A 22,509-nucleotide genomic window follows, 5' to 3' on the forward strand; every position below is an offset into this window, starting at 1 on the left:
CTATGGAATCATACTTCAATCACTACAAGCTATTCGCTCTTATAACAAAAATTCTGACTCAGGTTCTTAATTGCAAAGTTACTTAAAAGATCTAACACAGCATCTATACCTTTTTCTCTCAGTTGATTTCTAATAGCACCTACTATCTCCGCTCCTTATTGCTTTATATTTTACCTGAGTATTTTTCCCAGTTGATATTTTTTGCTAAATTCATGTTTTCATATTGTGATACCTTTTAAGTACTGACTGCTCTTTCTAGCTGCATCTTCCCATACAACATGAATAGAAAAATTAACACTGCCAAATCTGAAATCCTCAAAAAACTACCATAATCTTCACTTTATAAATAAGAACACTAAGGCACAGAGTAATTAAGAAACTTGTCCACATTCATAAAACTATTAAGAGGTGGGATTCTGGGGCTGGGGATTTAGCTCAGCGGCATAAGCACCTACCTTGTAAGCAGGCGGTCATGAGTTCAATCCCTGGTACTGATTTTAAAAAAAAAAAGGTGGGATTCTAAATCAAGAGTCTCAACTCTAGAGCCAAGGGTTTCACTCTTTATTTGTGCCCTGCATATTTTGGCAGTTGACACTTGTGAATTTCCCTTCAGCCTAACATTTTTAAATGCACAAGAACTACCGATGACTGCAAAGGGCACTAAATATATTAGAAGAAAGAATGCAATGTGTGATATAATAATGTACATGCTTCTTAAGTATGTATATTACTATACATGTTGGGTGTGGTGACACACTCTTGTAATCCCAGCACTCAGGAGGCTGAGGCAAGAGGATCACTGCAAGTTTGAGACCAGACTACGCTACAAAGTGAGCCCAAGGCCAGCCTGAATGGCATGGTGAGATCCTGTCTCAAAAAGAGACACCCCTCCAAAAAAATCTAGTGGTGGATCTCATATTCACTGTAATTTTGATGCAATGATAGGTAATTTATTTTTTCTGAAGTGGGGAACTCAGGGCATTGCATATGCTAACAAGTGCTCTACCACTGAGTTACATCCCCAACTGAGCCATCTGCAATGACCATAATTTGAAATATCTGTGATTTGTACTGGTAAAACCATAGGTAGTATTGTAATTATTGTAGTCCTGTTTACATAAGTAATTAAAAGGAATGTTAACTTCCAGTTACGAGGTACTTAGACAATTTTACCCCTAAGTCCATGTGTATAATCTATGTAAAGACTTATAATGCACACAACAATCCTCTTAATATTGGAATTTCAAGGGACCAATCCTTGGTCCATTTTCTTTTCTACACTGGATCACTTGGTCATCTCATCCAATCTCACAGCTTTAAATACTACCTAAGTAGATGACTACAAAATTTATATTCAGTCCAATCCTTTTCTCCTGGACTCAATGTAGATATCAAGTCAACCCAAATGTCTAACAGCTGTCTCAAATTTACATGTTTAACAATTACTAATCTAGTCCCTAGATTTGCTCTTTTGAGGCTTAAGAGATTGCAAATTTCTAATAGCTCACACCAAACAATCTTGGAAGCGCCCTCTCACACACACCTGATCTATCTACAAACCAATTTAGTTTGGTCTTCAAAATATAGAATTCATCTACTCACCACTTTTTTTTCACTGCCTTGCAACAAGCCACCAGTATATCTCTTCTTGATTAATAGGTTCCTTACAAATCTTCTCTGTAATACCAGTGACTCTTCTAAAGCTGAAAGCAGTCCATGTCATTCTTTTGTTTAAAACTCCCAGCACCCAGGCATAATACCCATCATTTCAACTACTTAGCAGGCCGAGGCAGAAAGATCATTTGAGCCCTGGGGCTCAAGGTTAGCCTGGGCACTACAGGGAGAACCCATCTCAAAAAGCAAACCAAAAGGGGGCCAGGGATTTAGCTCAGCGGCATAAGTACCTGCCTTGCAAGTGCATGGTACAAGTGCGTGGTCGTGAGATCAATTCCGGGTACCAAAAAAAAAAAAAAGCAAACCAAAAGCCTTTCAGCCAAGTCTTTATAATGGCTCTATAAGGCCCTATGAAATTTATACCTCAACCCTTCATGACCTCATTTGCCATCACTCTTTCTTGCTCACTCTAGCCATACTGGGCAGAATTCACAGGTCTGCCTCAGCACTTGCAGACTACATTCTTGCTTGCAGTGCTTTCTCCCCAGATATCAACACAGCCACCACCCCTTTTAGTCTTTTACCTAAATACTTCTCTCTCAGGGAGGCTCACCTGGCTAAGGCTGTAGCTCAGTAGCAGAGTTCTTGCCTACCATGTGTGAGGTCCTGGGTTCAATCTCCAGCACTATCAAAACAAAACCAAGGAGACTTAGGCCAGGGATTTAGCTCAGTGGCATAAGCGCTTGCCTGGCAATTGCGAGGTCTTGAGTTCGATCCCCGTTACCAAAAAAAAAATAAATAAGTAAATAAAACGAAAAACAAAAAACAAAAAAACAAGAAGACTCACCAATACTGCAATCTCTTCCTCAACAATTCTGAATCTCACTTACCCAGCTCCATTTTCCAAGCACTTATCTTCAAACGCTCTGTATAATTCACTGTTTATCACTCCTCATCAGGTGTAAACTGTATAAGGACAAAATTTGTTTTGTATTCCAATCATCCCTAGCGTACCAACCTTTAGTACAAATAGGTAATAATTCAAAAAACAGCACCTCTATAACCACAGTGTCTGCCTCCTCTCTCATTACTGTAGACGAGGTCCTTGAAGACTAGATACACTCTGCCATATCCTATAATGAACACCTAACGCACACTCAAGTGATTACACCCATTTTCACCTGAAACACAAATGTTCTGAATGTTCTGTACGCTGCAGGAAAGCCAGGAGTTACAGCTGTGTCTGATTAAGAGTGAGGACAAGACAAAGTAAAAGACCTAACTGGAACTCTGAATTTACATTTTCACCTCAACTTCTTTACAAATCTTAAGAACTGTTTCAAACTATCCAAAGGAACACATGGTTATTCCCAATCACCTCCACTTTACCCTAATTTTTTTCACGTTCAACTGAAATCATCTTACTTTTCTCAGATGACCCCAAGAAGTAGTTATCACATTCTGTGCCAAGTGCTTTTCATTCATCATTCAATCTTCCAAACAGCCCAAGTTGCTACCATTTAAGATAACCATTGCAAAGATGAGAAAACTTCAGAGAGATGAGATCATTTGTCCAAGGTTGAACTAGTGTTCAAATGTTGGTATCTGACTCTGAAATCCAAGTATAGCCAGGTACTTCCTTTCTCTCTCCAGCATTATGAACACTAGCTTAAATACACTTTCCCACAGGACTTGCTGTCATGTCACTTCTCATTTTGTTGGCTGGCTTCATTTTCTTCATCTGTCAAACTGGTGGTAGTGTTGAGAATGCCTACCAAAAATCTCCACTCCTCTATTATGAAAGAAAACAGTATTTTACAGAACCCATACAGGTTAATAAATAGGAAGAAAAAATACAGAACTTAAAGCACTACTAGAAATCCAAATGACTAGAGTCACAAAAGCAGTAAAAATAAAAACTTCAACATTTTGTGTAAAATAAACATTCTCAACTTCTTCCCCACCTGTGTCTACCAAAGATGCACTTCTGAGTTCATTTACACATTATGAAACAGTTTTCCCCTAAGAAGTGAAAGGATATGAGCCTTAAAGCTTCTAGACTCCACCAAACAACCTAGTTAAAGGAACTGAAAGCTGGCATTTTGCCCATTCTGAGACTAGCATGTTAACTTTGTACAGGACAAGCACTCAGCTAAATCATCAAATTTTTCTCTTTTGAGGTTTTTCAAGTCCTCACACCAAAAACCTGTAACATGAGCTTTGTAATTGGATTGACCATAAATCAAAACAATCTAAGTAAAATGTTAACCAAGAATCCATGAAAAAATAAAAAGGATGTTAACTTTCTATTGCAAGTTGGCATTGGATCTTGTTCTAGAAAAGCAACACAATAATTTCTCTGTGCAGAAAAGACCAGCACTTCTAGAGAATCCCTTCATGTCGCAATTAAATCTAAGAACTCTAGGAAAAAAAACTATCAAATAAGATCCAGACAATTCTGGGCCAAGGTGAGAAGACTAAGCAATAGGTCAAAAAGTAGCCCCAGCAAACCTAAGGTAAAATGTGTCAAAGATCAAAGTCCTTGGATCAATGTGGCCCTAAAAGTTCAACACTTTCACGTGAAAACCCCATCAACTTTAACTTTACTAGGAATTCTTAGGGTTAGACTTCAGCATCAGCAATGGAATTGAAGAACCGCTTTTCAAGACAATGCTGTTGTGCGGGGTTAGAGAAAGAATTGACTTCATACCCTGGAGTGAAAGCTTCCCGGGCTATTGGATCTGTATCAGACACAGCAGACACAGTCCTCAACAGAAATGCAAAAAAAACCCCTAGATTGAAAAACTGTTATGGAGCGAAACTTATTTCTGTACGGTTAGAAAATACCTCCTTTACAGAGAAACCTCAAATGAGTGTGCGCTTTGCACTGTCTGTCTACACAAGAAGTAAAAGTCACCCACTTAGGTAAAAGGTTCCTATTACCACGGAAAGCAGGTCCGAAAGTATGTAAACCCCATAACCTACAGGAAAATTTACTCCCCCAAAGAAGGCTTTCATTTTCAGATGAAAATATAAAGCCGGTGTCACCTCAACAAGGGGGCCACAAACCTCACCACCATTCCAAAATCCAGATGCCAGAGGTGAAAAATGTGAAGCCAAAAGCGTTCCAACGCTGGGACAGCGTCCCAAAAGGAAAAATATATTTTTAAAAAATCTACCCAAGCCTGGAGCGGAGACCCCTCCGCAGCCCCAGGCCGGGCGACGCGCGCTGGGCCCTTCCGGTCGCTGCAGCCGTCGCCTGTGGGCTAGGGACGGGCTGGGCTTTCACCAGAGCCCGGGGATCCTCAGAGGCCTACCCTCGCCGGCGCCCTCCCGTCAGCCTTGGCGGCCGGAGCTCCCTAGACTGGCGCCCAGACTCGCTCGGGGCCTGACCGCGGCGCGGAGAGCCAGGGGGCGCCGCGAGGAGCCCCGGGCGGCGCCCGGCCCTGCCAGCCCGGCCCGAGCCGACGCGGCGGCGACGGAGGCCGCGCCGCACCGCCCCTCCCCCACCACCGGCCCAACCGCCGTCGCGACGCCTCCCGCCGCGGCCAGGCCTCTCCCGCACCGCGCGGCCCGCTACCCCTCGCGCCCGGACGCGCCGCCCTCGGGAGATCACGCCGCCACCACTTACTCGGGGGTCGGGTGCTCCGGGTCGTAGAAATCCCCCATCTTAAGAGGCGGCTGCTGTGGCGGCAGCTGCTTCATCGGGAGCGGCTGAGGGGCGGCGACACGAGCCCCGGCCCCGCGGCAGGGCGACGCGGGGGAGGGGCAGCAGGGCGGGAGGGCGGGGGAGGCCGCGGGTCGGCCCGCGTCTCTAGCTCGCTCGCTCCCTCCCTCCCGCCGGCGCTCACCCGCCCGCCGGCCGCTCTCTCCTCACACTCTTGCCCCGGGAGCGACGCGCACCCCGCCTGCCTCTCAGGCCCCGCCCCTTAAAGGGACCCGCACCTCCCGCCAGTCAGCGCGCCTGCCATTGCGGGCGGGGGCCTGGTGCAACGCCAGGGTCCGGCCGGGCCCTGAAAGAGGCTTCCCGGAACAATAAAGCCCCAGCCTCGGTGTTGTGGCCCGGTCCCAGGGCCAACGGGGCGCGCCGCGACCCCTCCCTTAGCGACGTCCGGGGACGACCCGAGCTGGCGGGGAATCCACTGCGCTACCCTGCGGCCCTCCAGGACCCGCTAAGGGGTCGAAGTAATGCGGCTGCCGCGCCTCCTGCCGCCATCCCGGCGTTTTTGGACTGCTCCCCTTTCGCCGTCTTACAGCTTCATCTCGCAGCCTTGGCGAGGCGAGCGCGGAAACGCAGCCAGGGCGGGAATGCGCCCTGAATCCCAACTCCCCCTCTAGTCCCTCCAGCTACCTCCTGCTTTCAGTCTCCGCGTTGCGGGCGACCACCACCCGGAGTCTCCGAGCCCACGGCTGCTTCTGCGGGATCCCGAGGCCTGGGAGGGAATGTCCGGGTTGGGGGTGGGAGGAGACAGATATTCATCATTTTTCTGCAGAAATGACAAGGTCAGATGAAAGTACGATAAGGTGAAAGGACTACAAATGTTTGTTGTTTTGGGAAGAGCAAGCACGAATGTATAAATCTATTATCCAAGCTTTCAGAACATTGAAGAGCTTAGAGTAGTTAATCACTTTGCAGGTGGTGGTTTGAGGAATGGGTTTTTCTTTTTTGCGGTCCTGAGGATTAAACTCAAAGCCTTCGCACTGAGGTACTTCCTCAGACCTATTTTGAAGCAGGGAATGCTTGGTTGCTTAGAATTGCCCAGTCTGGGGTTGCACTTGTAATCTTCCCACCTCAGCCTTCCAGAGTGCGAGGATTATAGACATGTCCCACCACGCCCAGCTTGCTATTAATTTTAAATTGGGATTTTTACTAGTAAATGGTTGTACGATGGTGTGTGATTACTGAAATGTGATCTAACCGATACTTTTCATTATCTTTTTTTTATTACCTTTTTAAAGTTGCATTTTTAACATCTGGGTAGGCTAGCAGTGGTTTATTAGAGTTCTACCATCAGTGTTTCTCACGTAAGGATTTTTTTTTTTTCACTTAGAGATTGTTTTGCCCTCCCCTCCTTACCTTTAGACAACATGGAGCATCATATTCTCTAGGTTCATCTCCCATGGAGATTGCTTTGTACACTATGAATGTAACTAATTTCCCTGTGGTTTTTCTCATTGTAAGATGAGGATATTGATGTGGACTGGTCCTCTAGATGTCGTGAGGATTAAGTGAGACAATACTTATAAAGCCCTAAGTCAGTTTTGTTTTTTGTTTTTTGTGTTTTTTTTGTACGGGGGATGAACTCATGATCTCACACTTGCCAGGCAGGCCCTTACGCCACTGAGCTAAATCCCTGGCCCTACTTTTTCAGTCATTATAGTACAGTGGTTAACAACTTTGTGTAGAAATGCTCCAATGCTGTGGCACAATCGGTTAGCACGCAGTTCTTGTACAACTTTGTATAGAGCAGCCATTGGTTATGGTTGCTTCTCATGCTTCCAGTGCAAAATGGAGGTGTTATCTACTGAGCAGAGGATATTATGGCCTCTCACTGAGTATTATTTTTCAGGCTTAAGTTGAGCTCCTGTGCCTTAGGTACTACATAGGCTAGTGGGAACTACTTGACATTGGACAGACAAGACTATCTTGGAAGGAATGGGGCTGGAATAATATATGCGGGATATATGCCCTAAGCTGAGGTGATTGAAGAAAAGAAGTAGTAAAGTGTAGTAACAAACTAAGGGAAGGTCCACTGGCACACACCTGTGATCCCAGCACTTGGGAGGCTGAGGCAGGAGGATCAAGGCAAGCCTGGGCTACATAGTTTAAGGCCAGCCTGAATTACATACAAACCACACCTACATACATACATACAAAGCACAAGCCATTAGAATGATTCCTACCGTTAATGTCTCACCAAATCACTAAATTGCTTGGGCTGGGATTGAATTTGAGATCCTCCTGCCTTAGCTTCCCAGAGCACTGGGATTATAGGCATGTGGCATCACACCTGGCTCATATTTACTTTTTTATGTTTCATCTTAATGCTAGGTTGGATGTACTAAGATGGGGATGCAGGGTGGCCATTAGTGACAATGAAAGTCAACTTGAGCATCCTGTGTCCTAGGGGAGACCAAGGGCCAAATGTGAGTCATTCCCCACAAGTATATTCCAGTGCATGGTAAAGGGGTAGGAGAAAGAAATGTAGTACAAAAAAGGAAAAGAAGAAATAATGTAGTTGGGAGGAGGGACCACAAGTTGATCCCCTGAGCACATGTTCCAGAACTACTATTGGTAAGCAAATTTTTGAGGTAATGTATTAACTAGACAGTTCTTAGAACTGACAGAATACAAAAGCAAATAAGGTACCTTGGAGTGACACTGGGTGGCGCCTTTTTTCCGTATGCCAGGGCCAAAGTTCTGTTGACTCAAATGGAAAGCTAGCTAAGGCTCAGGAAAAAGGGAAAAGGTCACCCCACCCCCTCACTCTTGCCTTTCCCATCTGTTTCTCCCCTCTCCACACCACTCCCCCAAGCAATGATTTTCAAAGGGCTGGTTGAGAAGCTCAGGTGATACCAATTTTGGTGAGACAAAACCCAGGCCTGCAGTCCCAGAACAGTGACCTGCCGGACCAGGAGGCAGTCACAAGGCCATAGGCTCAACAGGGCAGCCTGGGAAACCATACCTGTACCCGTGCGCCCCCAGATGCTTTCATCTCTGCAGAGTTGAGCTTTTTCTGGTAGCCGTAGTAGTCTGTAGTTCATATTGGTCTGCTGGCGTATGAAAGGTTGACTGTATCATCAGAGGGACAGTATAGGAGTCAGCATGGATAATGGACCCAAGGATGAGTTATATCAGCATCAGATGTTTGGCAGTTGAGGCTTGCAAGTATAAGGCTTTATAAAGATCATAACAGTTTTTGACACAATTTCCTTGATTATTTAAATACTATTCCCTTGGTCTGTTCTCTGCTATTAATAGCTTGTTCTTTTGGGAGAGGTTGGGACAAGGTCTGCTCTGCAGTGCAGGCTAGTCTTGAACACTCATACAGCCCAGGCTAGCCTCAAACGTATAGCAATCCTTCCTCAGCCTCCTGACTGCTGACATTACAGGCATGTACCACCTTGCTGGCCCCAGTGTTCCTCACTCTCCCTTCAGAATACTTTTTTTAAAATAGAAGAATACTCTGCTTCATATTCCAAAGTGTACTTTTCTCTGTATGGTCTGTAGATTTAAACTGGCAATTACTGAAGTTGTATATTAGTCATAGAATCATGAATATAAGTACATCCATCCTAGCATTAAAATGAAACATAACAAAATTACATATGAGCCAGATGTGATGCCACCTGCCTATAATCCCAGTACTCTGGGAAGCTGAAGCAGGAGGATCACAAATTCAATCCCAGCTCAAGCAATTTAGTAATTGGCAAAACTGCCTCAAAACAAAATTAACCAGTCATGGTGGCACACACTTGTAATCCCAGCACTCTGGGAAGCTGGGATAAGAGATTGCAAATTCAAGCCCAGCCTGGGCAATTTAGTAATTTAGAACCTGTCTCAAAAATTAAACAGGGGCTGGGGGTGTGGCTCAGTGGGAGAGTGGTGCAAGAGCTTTGCATGCACAAGGCCCTGGGTTTGACCCCCAGCACTGCACAAAAATAAAATTTTACAAAGGGCTGGGGATATAGATAGATGTGAAGTTCTTAGGTTTAATCCCCAATACCATGAAACCAAAAAATAAAAAGAAAATAGAAATATGATTTGAGTACCTTTAGCTATAAAATACAGATTTTGTTGTTTTATTTTTGGGATTTTTGTTCTGTTTTTGTGACACTGGGGATTGAACCCAGGGCCTTCACACTGAGCCATATCCTCAGTCCTTTTTGGGTTGGTTTGGTTTGGTTTGATTTTTGATTATTAGGAGGCAAGGTCCTGATAAGTAGCTAAATTGCTCAGGCTGGGCTCAAACGTATGATCCTCTTGGGCTCCAGAATGCAGGGTTGCAGGCATGTATCACCACACCAAGCTGGATTTTTCTGATCAGACTGAATTATTGGAGTTGGTTAAAGAGCTGCTGAGGTCTCAGTAAGTACTCTGCTTTACAGTTTCACTCACAAGGCCCCTACAAGGCAGTTGTTGCACTGAATTTACTAATGCAGGTTTTCAAAAGCCACACACATCACTCATGCCAGCTACTTAGAAGGCTGAGTCAGGAGACAAAAGTTTGAGAGCAGTTTGGGCAACTTAGCAAGACCATGTCTGCAAATAACATTTAAAATAAGGGCTGAGGATGTGGCCCTTGGTAGAGGCCTTGCCTAGCATATGCAAAGCCCTGAGTTCAATACACTTTAACCCTCAGTAGATGAGACTATTTCTAGAGACTTTTTATTTCAATATTTGTTAACCTTGTCTTCCTTACATTTATCAAATCAAGGAAGTGATTGCAGAGCATGTTTATTTTGTTCTCTTTTGTTTTTAATCTGACAGCCTGTGAAAGAATTTACCTCCTCAGGAGCTTTTCATTAGATCTTCCCCTCCAGACAGGTACACCTCAGGAGAGAAAGAAAGTGCTTGAGATTATCCCCGCTTTGGGGGCCAAGGGAACAGTTCAGCAGGCCATACCTGCCTGGTAAGTGCAAGGTCCTGATTCCTGATATCCACAAAAAAAAAAAAAGATTATCCCAGCTTTCCATATGAATAATCTGGTGATTCCAAAAGCTGGGATCACATTACTAAAGTGTAGTAAAGCCAGGATTTGAACCAGATTATTTGATTCATAACAACAAGAAAATGATCCCTGGCCAGGTGTGGAAGCCAGCACTCAGGAGGCTGAGGCAGGAAGATTCTTGCTAATTCAAGGCCAGCCTGGGATACATATCCTGAAATAAATAAGCAAAAGCCATGCACGGTGGTACACACTGTAACCCTAGCACTCTGGAGTATCAAAAGTTCAAGCTCACTTTCAATTTAGCAAGTTTAATGAGTTCTGTCCCCAGCTAAATACAAGGGATTAAAAAAAAAAAAAACTGGGGGCTGGGGATTTAGCTCAGCGCCATAAGCACCTGCCTTGCAAGCAGGCGGTCGTGAGTTCAATCCCCGGTAACGATAAAAAAAAAAAAAAAAAAAAAAAAATACAAGGGATAAGTCTGTACCTCAGTGTAAAGGCCCCGGCTTCAGTCCCCAGTACCAGGAAAAATAAATAAAAGCAAAGATTTTGACAGAACAAAGAAGAATTGATAAATTTACCACGATAGTGGAAATGCTAGCACTTAATGTATATAGTGTATATATCTTACAAGCAAGAATCAATAGCATTCAACTGAGAATTTATACCCTTCGAATGCATATGTGTAATGTTGATGTAAATTCACATTTAAATCCATGTAGTAATCCTCAAGAGAGTCCAGATGATATTATATAGGCCACATGCTTTTTTTTGGCTTAGTTTGGCGTGGCTTATAAAGAGCATTTCATGTCTCTCTGTGTTGGTGGTTTTAAGAATGTCACACCCCTGAGCCTTCTGGTGCCACATGGTTTGTGATGTATGTAGAGGAGCAGCATTCTCTGGTGGCATTTGGCAGACTCAGCACTGGGCATCTTAGCAACTTGATAAGATCCTGTCTCAAAATAAGGAATTTAAGGAAGGTCTGGGGGTGTAGCTTCAGGGCAAAGGCCCTGGGTTCAATCCCCAGTACCACAAAAGCAAACAAAAAACAAAAACACTTAAATGGTGAACTTTGTTGCCTATTACCCCCATATATTTTAATCAAATTATTATTTTGTAGGCATTTTTTTTGGTACCAGGGATCGAACTCATGACCTCACGCTTGCCAGGCAGGCACTTATGGCTGCTGAGCTAAGTCCCTGACCCCTCATATGTATTTTAAATTTATACTAAAAGTACGATAAAATGATTACATGGACAATTAAGAATTTTAAAAAATGCTTATTGGAATAAGAAAAAATGTCACAAATGTGGTATCTACACTCATTAGAGTGCTACTCTGCCAGAAAGAAGGATAAACTTGAGTCATTTGTGGGAAGATGGGTGCACTTTAGACCCTAATACTTCGTGAGATAGGTCAGATACATAGGCTTATATATCCTCTTATATGAAAAACCCCTAAAGTATAAATAAATCAAAGAGCAAAATAAAAGGTAGTGTGGAAGATAAATGCTTTGCAAATGAGGAGATCAAGAAATGGAGGGAGGAGGGAGGAAGAGGAGGTAAAAAGAATTCAGATGTGCTCCACACGGGAAGCAGTGCCACAACGGTCGTCATTGTTACGGTCTGCACACGTGGTCTGCGGCCGCTGCACCCTGAGTGCAGCCAAGCTCACCTTACTGCAAACACGCACTAGAAAAATTACACTCAAAAAGCAATGCCACAGGATAAAACGTCTTTCTAGCCGCACATGGTGGCGTACTCCTATAATCCCAGCACTTGGGAGGCTGAGGCAAGAGCACTGCCATGAATTTGAGGCCAGGCTAGGCTACAAGATCTCTGTATCGGTCCATTTGCTGTTGGCAATTCAAGAGTACAGCAGCAGCATCTTCATGAGCCTGGCGGGATGCCACTTTGCCACATTGTGATTCAGAGAAATGTACTGTCAGGTAAGACTGTAACCAGATGGAAGTGCAGAGACCAAGCTTGCTCTCCAGCTCCTCCCCACCAATACAAGATCTTGGGTGTGGCCAAGGCTTGGCTTGACTGACTGACACGCCTCCTGCTTCAGTCCATCAAGTGCTGAGATTGCCTGGACCCTACTCTTGCATTCGTGTATTCATGTGGGTGGCCCTAGGTAAACCAGCACCTTTGTACTAGCTACATCCTCAGCCCTCTTTTTTACTTCTATTTTCTTTGGGGGTTTTTTTTTGTTGTTGTTTGTTGTTTTGTTTTGTTTTGAGACAGTTCAGGCTGGCCTTCTCAAACGCAACATGATCCTCCTGCTTTAGCCTCAGAAGTGCTGGGATTCTGGGTGGGCATCACCACACCCTGTTTTTATTTCTATTTTCATTTTGAAACAAGGTCTCATTAAACACCTCAAGCTGAGCCCAAATTTGCAGTCCTCCTGTCTCAGCCTTCCAGAATATAGGGATTATAGTTATATGCCACCATTACCTACATATTAATATTTTTTTTAGGTTGGAGTCTTGCTGTGTTGCCCAGGCTGGTTTTAAGCTCAAATGATCCACCTATCTCAGCCAAGACCTTATTTGTTTTTTTGTTTTGTTTTGTTTTGTTTTGTTCTGTACTGTTTTTTAGACAGGGTCTCACTGTGTAGTTTAGGCTGACCTTGAACTCACAATGTAGCCCAGGCTGGTTTTTTGAATTCTTATAGGTTCTAGAACAAATCCCCCATGAATACCAAGGGATAACAGTTTGTGTGTGGACATGATAGTTTTTGTTAGAGGACACAGTACTCAAGGAGGGCACTCAGCTGGCAGCAATCGCAGCTCAGCAAACAAATCCTTTATTCAGAAAGGGAGTGTAGATGGCATAGTAGGGCACGCACATAGAACACTTGCCATACCCTTGGGTCTACTTACCAGAGATCCTGGGAGCAGCTCCTGGGTTTCATATTCCTCCTTCCCAGGGAACACAGGACAGGAAGACACGTGTAATGGCCTTGGGGCTGCAGCTGCTCCTGGGCCTGAAGACTCTCCCTCATCTCATCCCTCCTGGCTTCTCCTCACTCCCAGATAATGTCTCTGCTCTTCCTGGTGGCTCATTGTGTAGGATAACGACTGTCACTCCTGGGATACTGAGCTTTGGGTAGTTGGACACTTACCAGACTCAGTTCACTATGCTTGCCCATTGACTGAGCATGAGGCATAAATTTAACAATTTAGATCAAATTCATTGAAAGAGAAATTACAAAAGCACACAAGAAAAAATAGCATAAAATAATCACATATACATTAAGGCAATAGCCATTGTAGTTTTTTAAAAAATGCTTCTCAAGACAGGCATAGTGGTACATGCCTACACTACCTGCCCCATGAGAAACTGAGGCAGAAGGATTCAAGCCCACCATCATCAACTTAGAGAGAGAGATCAGAAATGTAGCCCAGTGCAAAGTCCTGGTTCAGTCCCTGGTATGAGGGTGAGAGGAACTTTACTAAATAATTCTACCAGACATTTAACCAAGAAATATTACCATTTTCCAGTTTCTATTCACTTCAGGGGTAATATTTTCCAATATATCCTTGAGGTCAGCATTACGTGGATTCTAAAATAGACACTATAAAAAAAGCAAAATTACACTGAGCCTTTTTTTTTTTAACCAGGGATCATCTCTGTGCTTGCCAGACTTAAACCACTGAGCTAAATCTCTGGCTGACCCTATTTTTTAAGCCTATTTAAAATTAGCTTTATATCACAAACCTTATGGTCAAGTCTGTACAGGCCAACTTTCCTGTTATCAGAACAAAACATCTGACACTTGCAATTTAAAGGAGGAGAGATTTAATTTGACTTATGGTCTCAGGTGTTTCAGGCCATGAGAAGCCAGCTCCAAGGCACGAACATCTTGGCAGAGGCCCTGGCCAAGGAAAACTGCTCTCTCCATGGAGTCCAGGAAGCAGAGAACAGGAAAGAGTTCCAGAGAGGAAGGGGCCAGGAACCAAATCCTATAGTATACTTGCCAAGGTCTCATCTCTATCTCCTGACCAGACACTCCAGAAATATCCTTGATAAATCAGGAGGTGTCAAGCTGACAGGATTACCCACCGTGCTGTGCGTAGTGGGGTCCACATGTAATTCCAGGATTTGGGAGACCGAAGCAAGAGAGTTGAGAATTTGAGGCCAGCCTTGGCAACATAGCAAAACCTACTCTCAAAAAAACCAAAACAAAATCAAGATTAACTATCATAGAGCCTTTATGTACAGACAAAAGATCTAGATTCTAAATATAATAATAATAATTTTAGACTAACTCCACAAATGAGGTCACAATTCATATATTCTAGTAACGCATACTTTGACATTAAATGTAGTATTCTGACCAGCATTTTTCTTGTTTCTATTCACTTCAATGTCTACTTTTCTTAGGTTCTGAATATTATGAAATAACTGTTTGGTGGGCTGAAATTTCCTCCCTGTGGTCACTTTTTTTTCAATACTGGGGATTGAATCCAGGGTCTTCATGCTGAGTGACAGCCCCAGCCCTATGTGTGTATGTACGTGTGTATGTTAATTAAACAGGGTCTCAATAAATCACTACGTTGCCTAGGCTGGACCCAAACTTGTAATTCTCTCTCTTTCTCCCTTTTTTGTTTTTATTTTTGAAACCGAGTCTTGCCATGTAGTTTAGGCTGGCCTTGTACTCACTATGAGGCCCAGGTTGACCTCGTAACTCGCTGTCATCCTCCTGTCTGAGCCTCCCACGTGCTAGGATTACAGATCTGTACCACCACACCTAGCCCCCTGTTTGTGTGTGAGTGAATGACAATTCTTCCTTTCCCTCTAAAGCTAAGCAAGGCTGCTTCCTCTACATTCTTTCATGCATTTAAGGTGACACAGCTTTTCAAGGCAAGTGGAAAAATATAGGTCAAGATAATAAAGTTCTCACACTCTTTATTTTGGGGGCCATGAACTTATAATATTTATTTTCTTCTAAATCATAAACTGTTATTGTTAGAGCACTTACTGTAGGTCCTACTTCGTTCTTAAAAAATAAATTTCTCTAGGCAATTTTAATAATGAGGATGCAGTGTATTAGCCTTGAAAAAAATAAAAACTATCATTATTCCTCGTAAACATAAATGCAATCACTTTTGAACAAAATTTTGGTGAATTCACAATACTTTATAAGACATTATCACCAAGTTAGTTTTATCCCAGAAATGCAGTACTGGCTTAACAGTCAAAACACTCGCTGAACATGATGGCACATGCCTGTAATCCCAGCACTTGGTGGCTGAGGCAGGAAGATTGCCATGAATTTGAAGTCAGCCTAAACTACATAGTGAGATTCTTTCTCAAGAATTTGTTTTTCAAAAAAAAATTTTTGTACATTTAAAAAATTAACTCAAAATAGATGCATAGCCTAAAATGTTAGCCATACACTATAAAACCTTAGAAGAAGCCAGGTGTGGTGATACACATCTGCAATCCCAGAACTCTGGGAGGCTGAAGCAGGAGGGTTGCAAGATTAGGCTCATCTCTTAATCCATAACAAGTGGAAAAAAAAAAAAGATAAAGCTCATCCTGGGAAATTCAGCAAGACCCTGTCTTACAATTAAACAATTTAAAAAGGTCTGGGGATGTAGCTCTGTGTGAAGAACCTGGGTTCAACCCTCAGTACTGAGTGGAAAAAAATCTTAGAAAAATCTGGATCACTTAATGGGGCAATATACCTGACACCACAAATTAAAGGACGAGTTTATTTTAGCTCACAATTTGTAGAGGTTTCAGTCCTAAATCAGCAGGTTTTAAGACAGGGTAGCATGGTAAAGGAACATCACAGAGGAAACACAGTACATGTCATGGCAGCAAGAGGTAAACATGAATCAAGGGAGAAGGAAGGATACAGATCATCAGGCGGTGCCCACAGTGACCACCTCTTCCACCTAGGCTTCCCCTCCCAACACAGCTACTAACCTATCAGAGGGTGAATCTAATAATGAGCACCACACACCCACAATCCACTCACATCCCCACTCCCACCCACCTATGCATACACAAATCACCAAGAAAATCTTCACAACGCTGGATTTGACAGCGATTTTTTTGTTTTGTTTTTTTGATACGACACCAAAAAAAAAAAAAAAATACAAGCAATAAAAGAACAAATACAAATTTGATTCGGGGAAAATTGGGAAGTTTTGTGCATCAAACAACATTATGTTATTTGTTTATTGATTGATTGTCCTTTTGAGACAGAGTTTTGCTCTGTAGTTCAGGCTGGCCTTGGACTCATTTTGTAGCCCAGGCTGACCTCAAATTCTCAGTGAGCCTCCTGCCTCAGCCTTCCAAGTGCCAGGATTGCAGGCGTGCACCCCATTCCCACTGAAACACAGAATGAAAAGAATCAAAAGGCAAAAAAAAAAAAAAAAAAAAAAAAAAGAATCAAAAGGCAACAAATGGAAAGGAAAAACATTTGCAAATCATATATCTGGTCAAAGATTAACATATACAATACATAGGAAACTTCTAAAACTCAAAAAAAAATACATAACTGATTCAAATATGGGCAAAAGACTTGAGCAGACATTTCTCCAAAGAGGATAAACAAATAGCCAATAAATACATTAACGATGTCCAAACATTACTAATGACTGAAGAGAGCAAATCAAAGTTACTGTGAGACACAATCTCACATCCATTAGGCTGTTGCTGTGTTCTAAATGTTAATGTCTCCCCTAAATACTGGAACCTAATAACCAGCATATATTAAGAGGAGGCTCTGGGAGATGAGCTAGCCTGAAAGTCATTGTCAGCCTCTCCCTGCCTGGGGGAGCTGGGAGAGAGGCTGTGGATAAGCTCCACACTAAGTGGTAAAGACTTACCTGCCTGTGAAAAAAGTAAAACTGAAAAAAAGAGCAGGTGTTGAATGCATTTCAACAGTGACCATTGGACCCATGGGCAAATTTGGTAGTCACTTTGGGATCATACTAAAAGCCAAGAGAAGTATTCCCTCCTGTCCTCCAGAGAATGAAAGCTGTGACCAGCTGTTTTTCCTGCTAGGTTACAAATCCCACAGGGTGTGGACAGGAGCTTTCAGTATGGAATAGCAACTAGAGGAAGCAGGGGCCAAAATGAAAAACTGCCAACAGCCAAGATTATTTATTTTTACTACTCCGCTAGCTCCTGTCCATTTGGAGATGAGCATGGTTGAGGAGGGTGTGAGGAGTGTTTATAACTACCTGCTGCTATATTCCCTTGACTTGCAGCAAGCACTTCAGCAAGCCCTGGTCTTGTTCCTGGTGGGCTGACCCACACCTTCATTGTCAAGGATTCTGAATGATTTGTCATCCTGCAGTCAGTTTTAAACCCCTGCTGGCCTGGGGATGTTGTTTTCTAGGCTTTATTTGTGGTGTAATAGCACAGCTATCCCTAGGAAGAGCCTTCCTCTGCCTGGAATATACTTTCGCAGATTTGGTTTAGTTTTGTCTTTAATTTAGTCCTTTGCAAATCTGTGAAGAATAAATGAACCCTGTGACAATTCAGAGCTGGGCTCCTTGGGGGGTAAGGGCAGCTTTTTCTATCCAAGTCCACTTGACAAACACTGGGCAGTTTGGGGCATCATGGTCAAACACTGTCACAGTATAACTTTCAAAATGTAGAAAACCTGATCCACACAAATGTATGAACAAGGTGTGAAAGATGCATTAAATTGTTAAGACAGTAAAGGTAGCTCAAAGGGCGTGTTGAAGAACTGTATGTTCACAGATATGTAAGAAGGAACATAAGGGAGAATATTACAATTAAAGAGCTAGACTGGTTCATTTCCTATAGTGCAATAAACCCTTAACTTTGGGGTTAAGAGACTATGCCCTTAATGATATTAAATAGAAACTTGAACAAAACCGCATTCCCACAACCTTAGATTATTAAATCACTCTTCCTTCCCTCATCCAATCCCTCCTTTTGAGACAGGAGTTCACTGTGCAGTTCAAAATAGCCTTAAACTCATTTTGTAGCCCAGTCTGGCTACAAACTTGCAGTGATCCTCCTGCCTCAGCCTCCAGATTGCTGGAATTACAAGGGTGCGCTATCCTGCCCACTCTCTTTTCTTTTTTAAAAATGGGTTCTTACTGTGTTGCCCAGACTGGTCTCCTGAGTGATAAGTGATTTTCCTGCCTCAGCCTCCCAAGTACTGAGTTTGCAGATGTGTGCTTCCTGGCCTAGATAAAAACTTTTTTGAGACAAGGTCTTGCTATGTGGTCAGACAGGGCCCTTGAACTCACTATGTAGGCGAGGCTGGCCTTGAATTTTCAGTCATCCTACTGCCTTAGGCTCCCAAGTGCTGGAATTATAAACATGTGCTACCATGCCCAGCCTAAAATAATTTCTTTTCTTTTTTGTATCAGAAATTGAATTCAGGACCTCAACATTTGTTAGGCAGGCACTGTGCTGCTGCTGATCTATCTCCCCGGCCCAGACTAATATTTCTAACAACACCTCTGTATTTCTTTGGCAAGCCATCTGAGGACCATGCCTTCTGCCACCTGTGCCAACATGACTTAGGATGTCTAACTGCCTTCCACACCCTTTCCACGAGGTTTGTACTCTTCTGCCTCTCACAACCGTTGCCCACCCGCTTTTCTCACTGAGAACCCTGTGGCTCTTCACTATCTGAGATCAAGGCGCCACGTACCCTCAAGGGCAAATGTCCCTGCAGCCTCTAGGGCAGAGTAAGGCTGCACAGAGCTGCATCACCCCTGGTCACTGTTCCACATTCCTAAGTACCAGTCTTCCTTGCCATATGAACAAAGAGCTGTTTTCCTACCAGGGGCCTCTCTAGAGACAGCCAAGAGGAAGGGAAGCACCCAGCCAGTACAGCACTGGCCCTGATTAATTGGATTCCAATGCTGGACTCACCTGCACAAAAGCTTGCGGATGAAATGTGCATTTTGTAGCATGAGCCTAATTTAACAGTCCCAAGGGGACATTTTCTTAAGTTTCTAGAAAGTTTGCAACCTCAGGTTGAGACTTAAAACTATTAACTGTAAGCATTGACTAAATATTTGAAGCAAAAAGTCACAAAAACTTGGAAATTGAGCTTCAAAAGGAAAGGGTGGTAGGCCACTAACTCTGGCACTTAGTGTGTTAATGTCATTGCAATTCTTAAAAATTGCATTAGGGTAAATTAAATCTTTTGGCTTTCAGTAATCAAGATGTCCTGAAACAATACAACTTCATAGATTTGGGCTTCTTGAGTTCCATAATTAAGTGACCTTACAGATTGTTTTTTTTTTTTAGTAGTACTGAGGATTGAACTCAGTGCCTATGAATATGCTAGACAAGCACTCTACCACGGAGCTACATTCCTACCCCTTCTTATTTTATTTGGAGACAGAGTCTCACTAAGTTGCCCAGATTGGCCTTGAACTTAAAATCCTCCTGCCTCAACCTCCTGACTAACTGGGATTTCAGGAGTATGCCACCATGTCTGGCTCATGCAGGTTTTCTGATGATGTCAGAGAACAGAATGTGCATTACAACTGCTATTAGCCATAGTGAAACAAGATAGATGAAATAAAGATACATAGGACCGGAATGAAGCTCAGCGGTGCAGCGGCAAGTGTGAGGCCCTGAGTTCAGTTTCCTGTACCAAAAAGAAAATAGTAAAAAAAAAAAGAAATAGAGATACATAAAAAGGAAAAGAAATAAGGAAAATTGTAAAATTTGTTTTGTTTTATTTGGTTTTTTATGTTTATTTATTTTTTGAGACAGAGTCTCCCTAGGTAGTTCAGGCTGGTCCTGAACTCATGATGTAAGACAAGCTAGCCTCCAACTCACAGTGATCCTCCTGCTTCAACATCCCACGTGCTAGAACTATAGGTATGCACCACTGTGCCCTGATTGTACTTTGCTTTTAGAGACCAGATCTCACTATGTAGTTCAACCTAGTCCTGAACTGTCTATGCAGCCCAAGCTGGCTTTGAACTCACTGTGATTCTCCTGCCTCAGCTTCCCGGAGTGCTGGGATTACAAGTGTGCACCACTATGCTCAACATGGAAAACTGTAATTTTAAAATTGCTCTTTTGAGAAAAGCTGCAAAGGGGAAGACAGAGCAAGGAGGTGATAAGGGGTGAAAAGGATCAAAGTATGGTGTGTTTGTGCGTGTGCAAATCTGCCCAAATGAAACCCACCAACACACCATTGTATACCCAGCAAAAAGAATACAAAAGCAGAAGAAATAAAGACAGACAGACAGACAGACGGAAGGAAGGAAGGAAGGAAGGAAGGAAGAAAAGAAAGAAAGAAAGAAAGAAAGAAAGAAAGAAAGAAAGAAAGAAAGAAAGAAAGAAAGAAAGAAAGTATTCTTGCCAGGTGCAGTGGCGCGTGCCTGTAATTCCAGATACTTGGGAGGCTGACTGATAGAATTGGATTCCCAGTCAGGGAACCATATGATAGAATTCTGGCGCAGCTGAAAATATAAGTATGAAATATAAATGACCTTTATTTTAAGAATGTGGGGAGAGACCCCTGACTCTCTGGGGTCTCCGGGGGCTGGCATTCTCTCCATCGGACACATAGAGTGGGGGCATACATATAGTTTAGGTTTGGGGTGGTGCCTAAGGGGCATTAGTGAGGCACAGGTAGCCCATTGGTATTCATTTCATGCCACAGGTAAATTCCTGTGGGCAGGGAAGATGGAACCCCTTGGTTCCACCTCCAAGGCTTTACTGGCTACAGTGTCCTGTCTGGGCCAAAATCCTTTCAGTCCCATCTTTTGATTATTAGGAAAAAGGGTGAAGATTTTATTTCTTTTACTGACTCCTGCTGGAAGGGGGCATTGTCCTGGGGTTTAGGAGTATTGATGAGATGAAGGTTGATGCCAATGCAGAAGCTGGTTCCAGGTGTTTTAACCAGGACAACTTTATCACTGGTGAATGCCCGTATGTTAGACTGGAAAAACAAAAAGACAAGGTGTTATGAGGAGACATGGCACTGTCATATTTAAGGACCCAGGTGAGGTAGAAGGAAAGATGCCTTGATTTAGATATGTCATTTTATCAGGACCACGTTGAGGTAGAATCATTGTCACGGTGAGGTAGAATTCTGAAAAATAAGTGTGGGGTTAGGAGGAATGAAGTTATTAGAGGTGATTATTCCCCCATCTGAAAGGGTAAAAGTTAAGAGGATAGGTAGGTAAGACTTGTCTCTGTCTGGTATGTATGATGTGGGAGTCTTTAGGAAATATTGTTGAGAGTCCTGCTGTAAAAAGAATAAGAAATTAGGAACCAAATTGGATAACAAAACATGACAGCCTGAGATTTGTGGCTGTGAGGCCCTGGTGAGGTGGAGATGAGTGGGCAAAAGGATGATTAGATCTAGGGCTGGAAGGACACCACTTAGCCTGAGTGATGTGAAACCAGGATGACACCCTAGCAACTTTGACCACTGTTGAGGTTTTCAATAAGACCAGGTATGGGTCACTCTAACTTGGTTGTAGTCCTTGGGATGATTTGCTGTAACAGGACTTTAGTAAGTGTATCAGCAGTTTCCCTGGTTATGGGAAAGGCTTTTATATATCCTGAAAAAGTAGAAACAAAGTGAGAAGACAAAATTTATGTCAGTCTTCACCAGGGTTGTGTCTGAGAAATTGGTGACTAAGAAAGGAAGGGGGTGCTATATATCCCTGAGGAGAGTTTTACTAGCGATAACAGGTGTAAGCTGTTGAGGCCTCAGAGTATCTGGGTCATCCTGTATAAACACAAGGGAATAAAAAAGCATTTTTAAGATTTAGGACTGTAGAGTGAGTGGTGGAGGGAAGATCTGGTACCACTGGGTGGATTGGGAAGCAGCAGTCTGGAACCTGTATGAAATAGGCCCTGTTGTAAATGGCGTAGGTTGGCCATTAATACTCCATATAGAGATTGAGGACTTAATATAGCAGCCTGAAAACTCAGGAAGAACTCTCTATATATGGCCTCTATGTCCACAAGTATAAAGAATGTCTTACCTGAGACTTTTAGTGGGACTTGGGACCCTGAGACGGAAACCTTAAAGGGGGCTGTGGGCCCTGAGCCCCGTAGGTCTTCAGCAGCAAGTTTAAGCAGATTTGTGAGCAATGAATCTGGCAGTGTTGGCATTTCCTGTGAGGACTAGAATTTAGGATGGCTTACCCACTCTCTGGTGACTAGGACAGTCCAGTAGCCCTGGGGTAAGATCTCAAAGGGATGCCAGGATGGGGCACTCTCTTGCCCAATGTCC

The 22,509-nt window shown here is 43.2% G+C and overlaps 1 protein-coding gene across 1 annotated transcript in view; it reads right to left on the minus strand.

Annotated features, from left to right (window-relative positions):
* The window catches only part of Setd2 (SET domain containing 2, histone lysine methyltransferase), a 106,603-nt gene extending 101,141 nt beyond the window's left edge, over positions 1-5,462 (minus strand). Inside the window, exon 1 of the mRNA XM_003477037.5 lies at positions 5,246-5,462. Coding sequence (XP_003477085.1) covers positions 5,246-5,319 — 74 coding nt within the window. The 5' untranslated portion in view covers positions 5,320-5,462. The remainder of the gene's footprint in view (positions 1-5,245) is intronic.
* Between the last annotated feature and the right edge of the window lie 17,047 nt (positions 5,463-22,509).

The sequence above is a fragment of the Cavia porcellus genome, unplaced genomic scaffold (assembly GCF_034190915.1).
Source record: "Cavia porcellus strain 051 isolate PalLab524CR breed Dunkin Hartley unplaced genomic scaffold, mCavPor4.1 scaffold_14, whole genome shotgun sequence".
Lineage (NCBI taxonomy): Eukaryota > Metazoa > Chordata > Mammalia > Rodentia > Caviidae > Cavia > Cavia porcellus.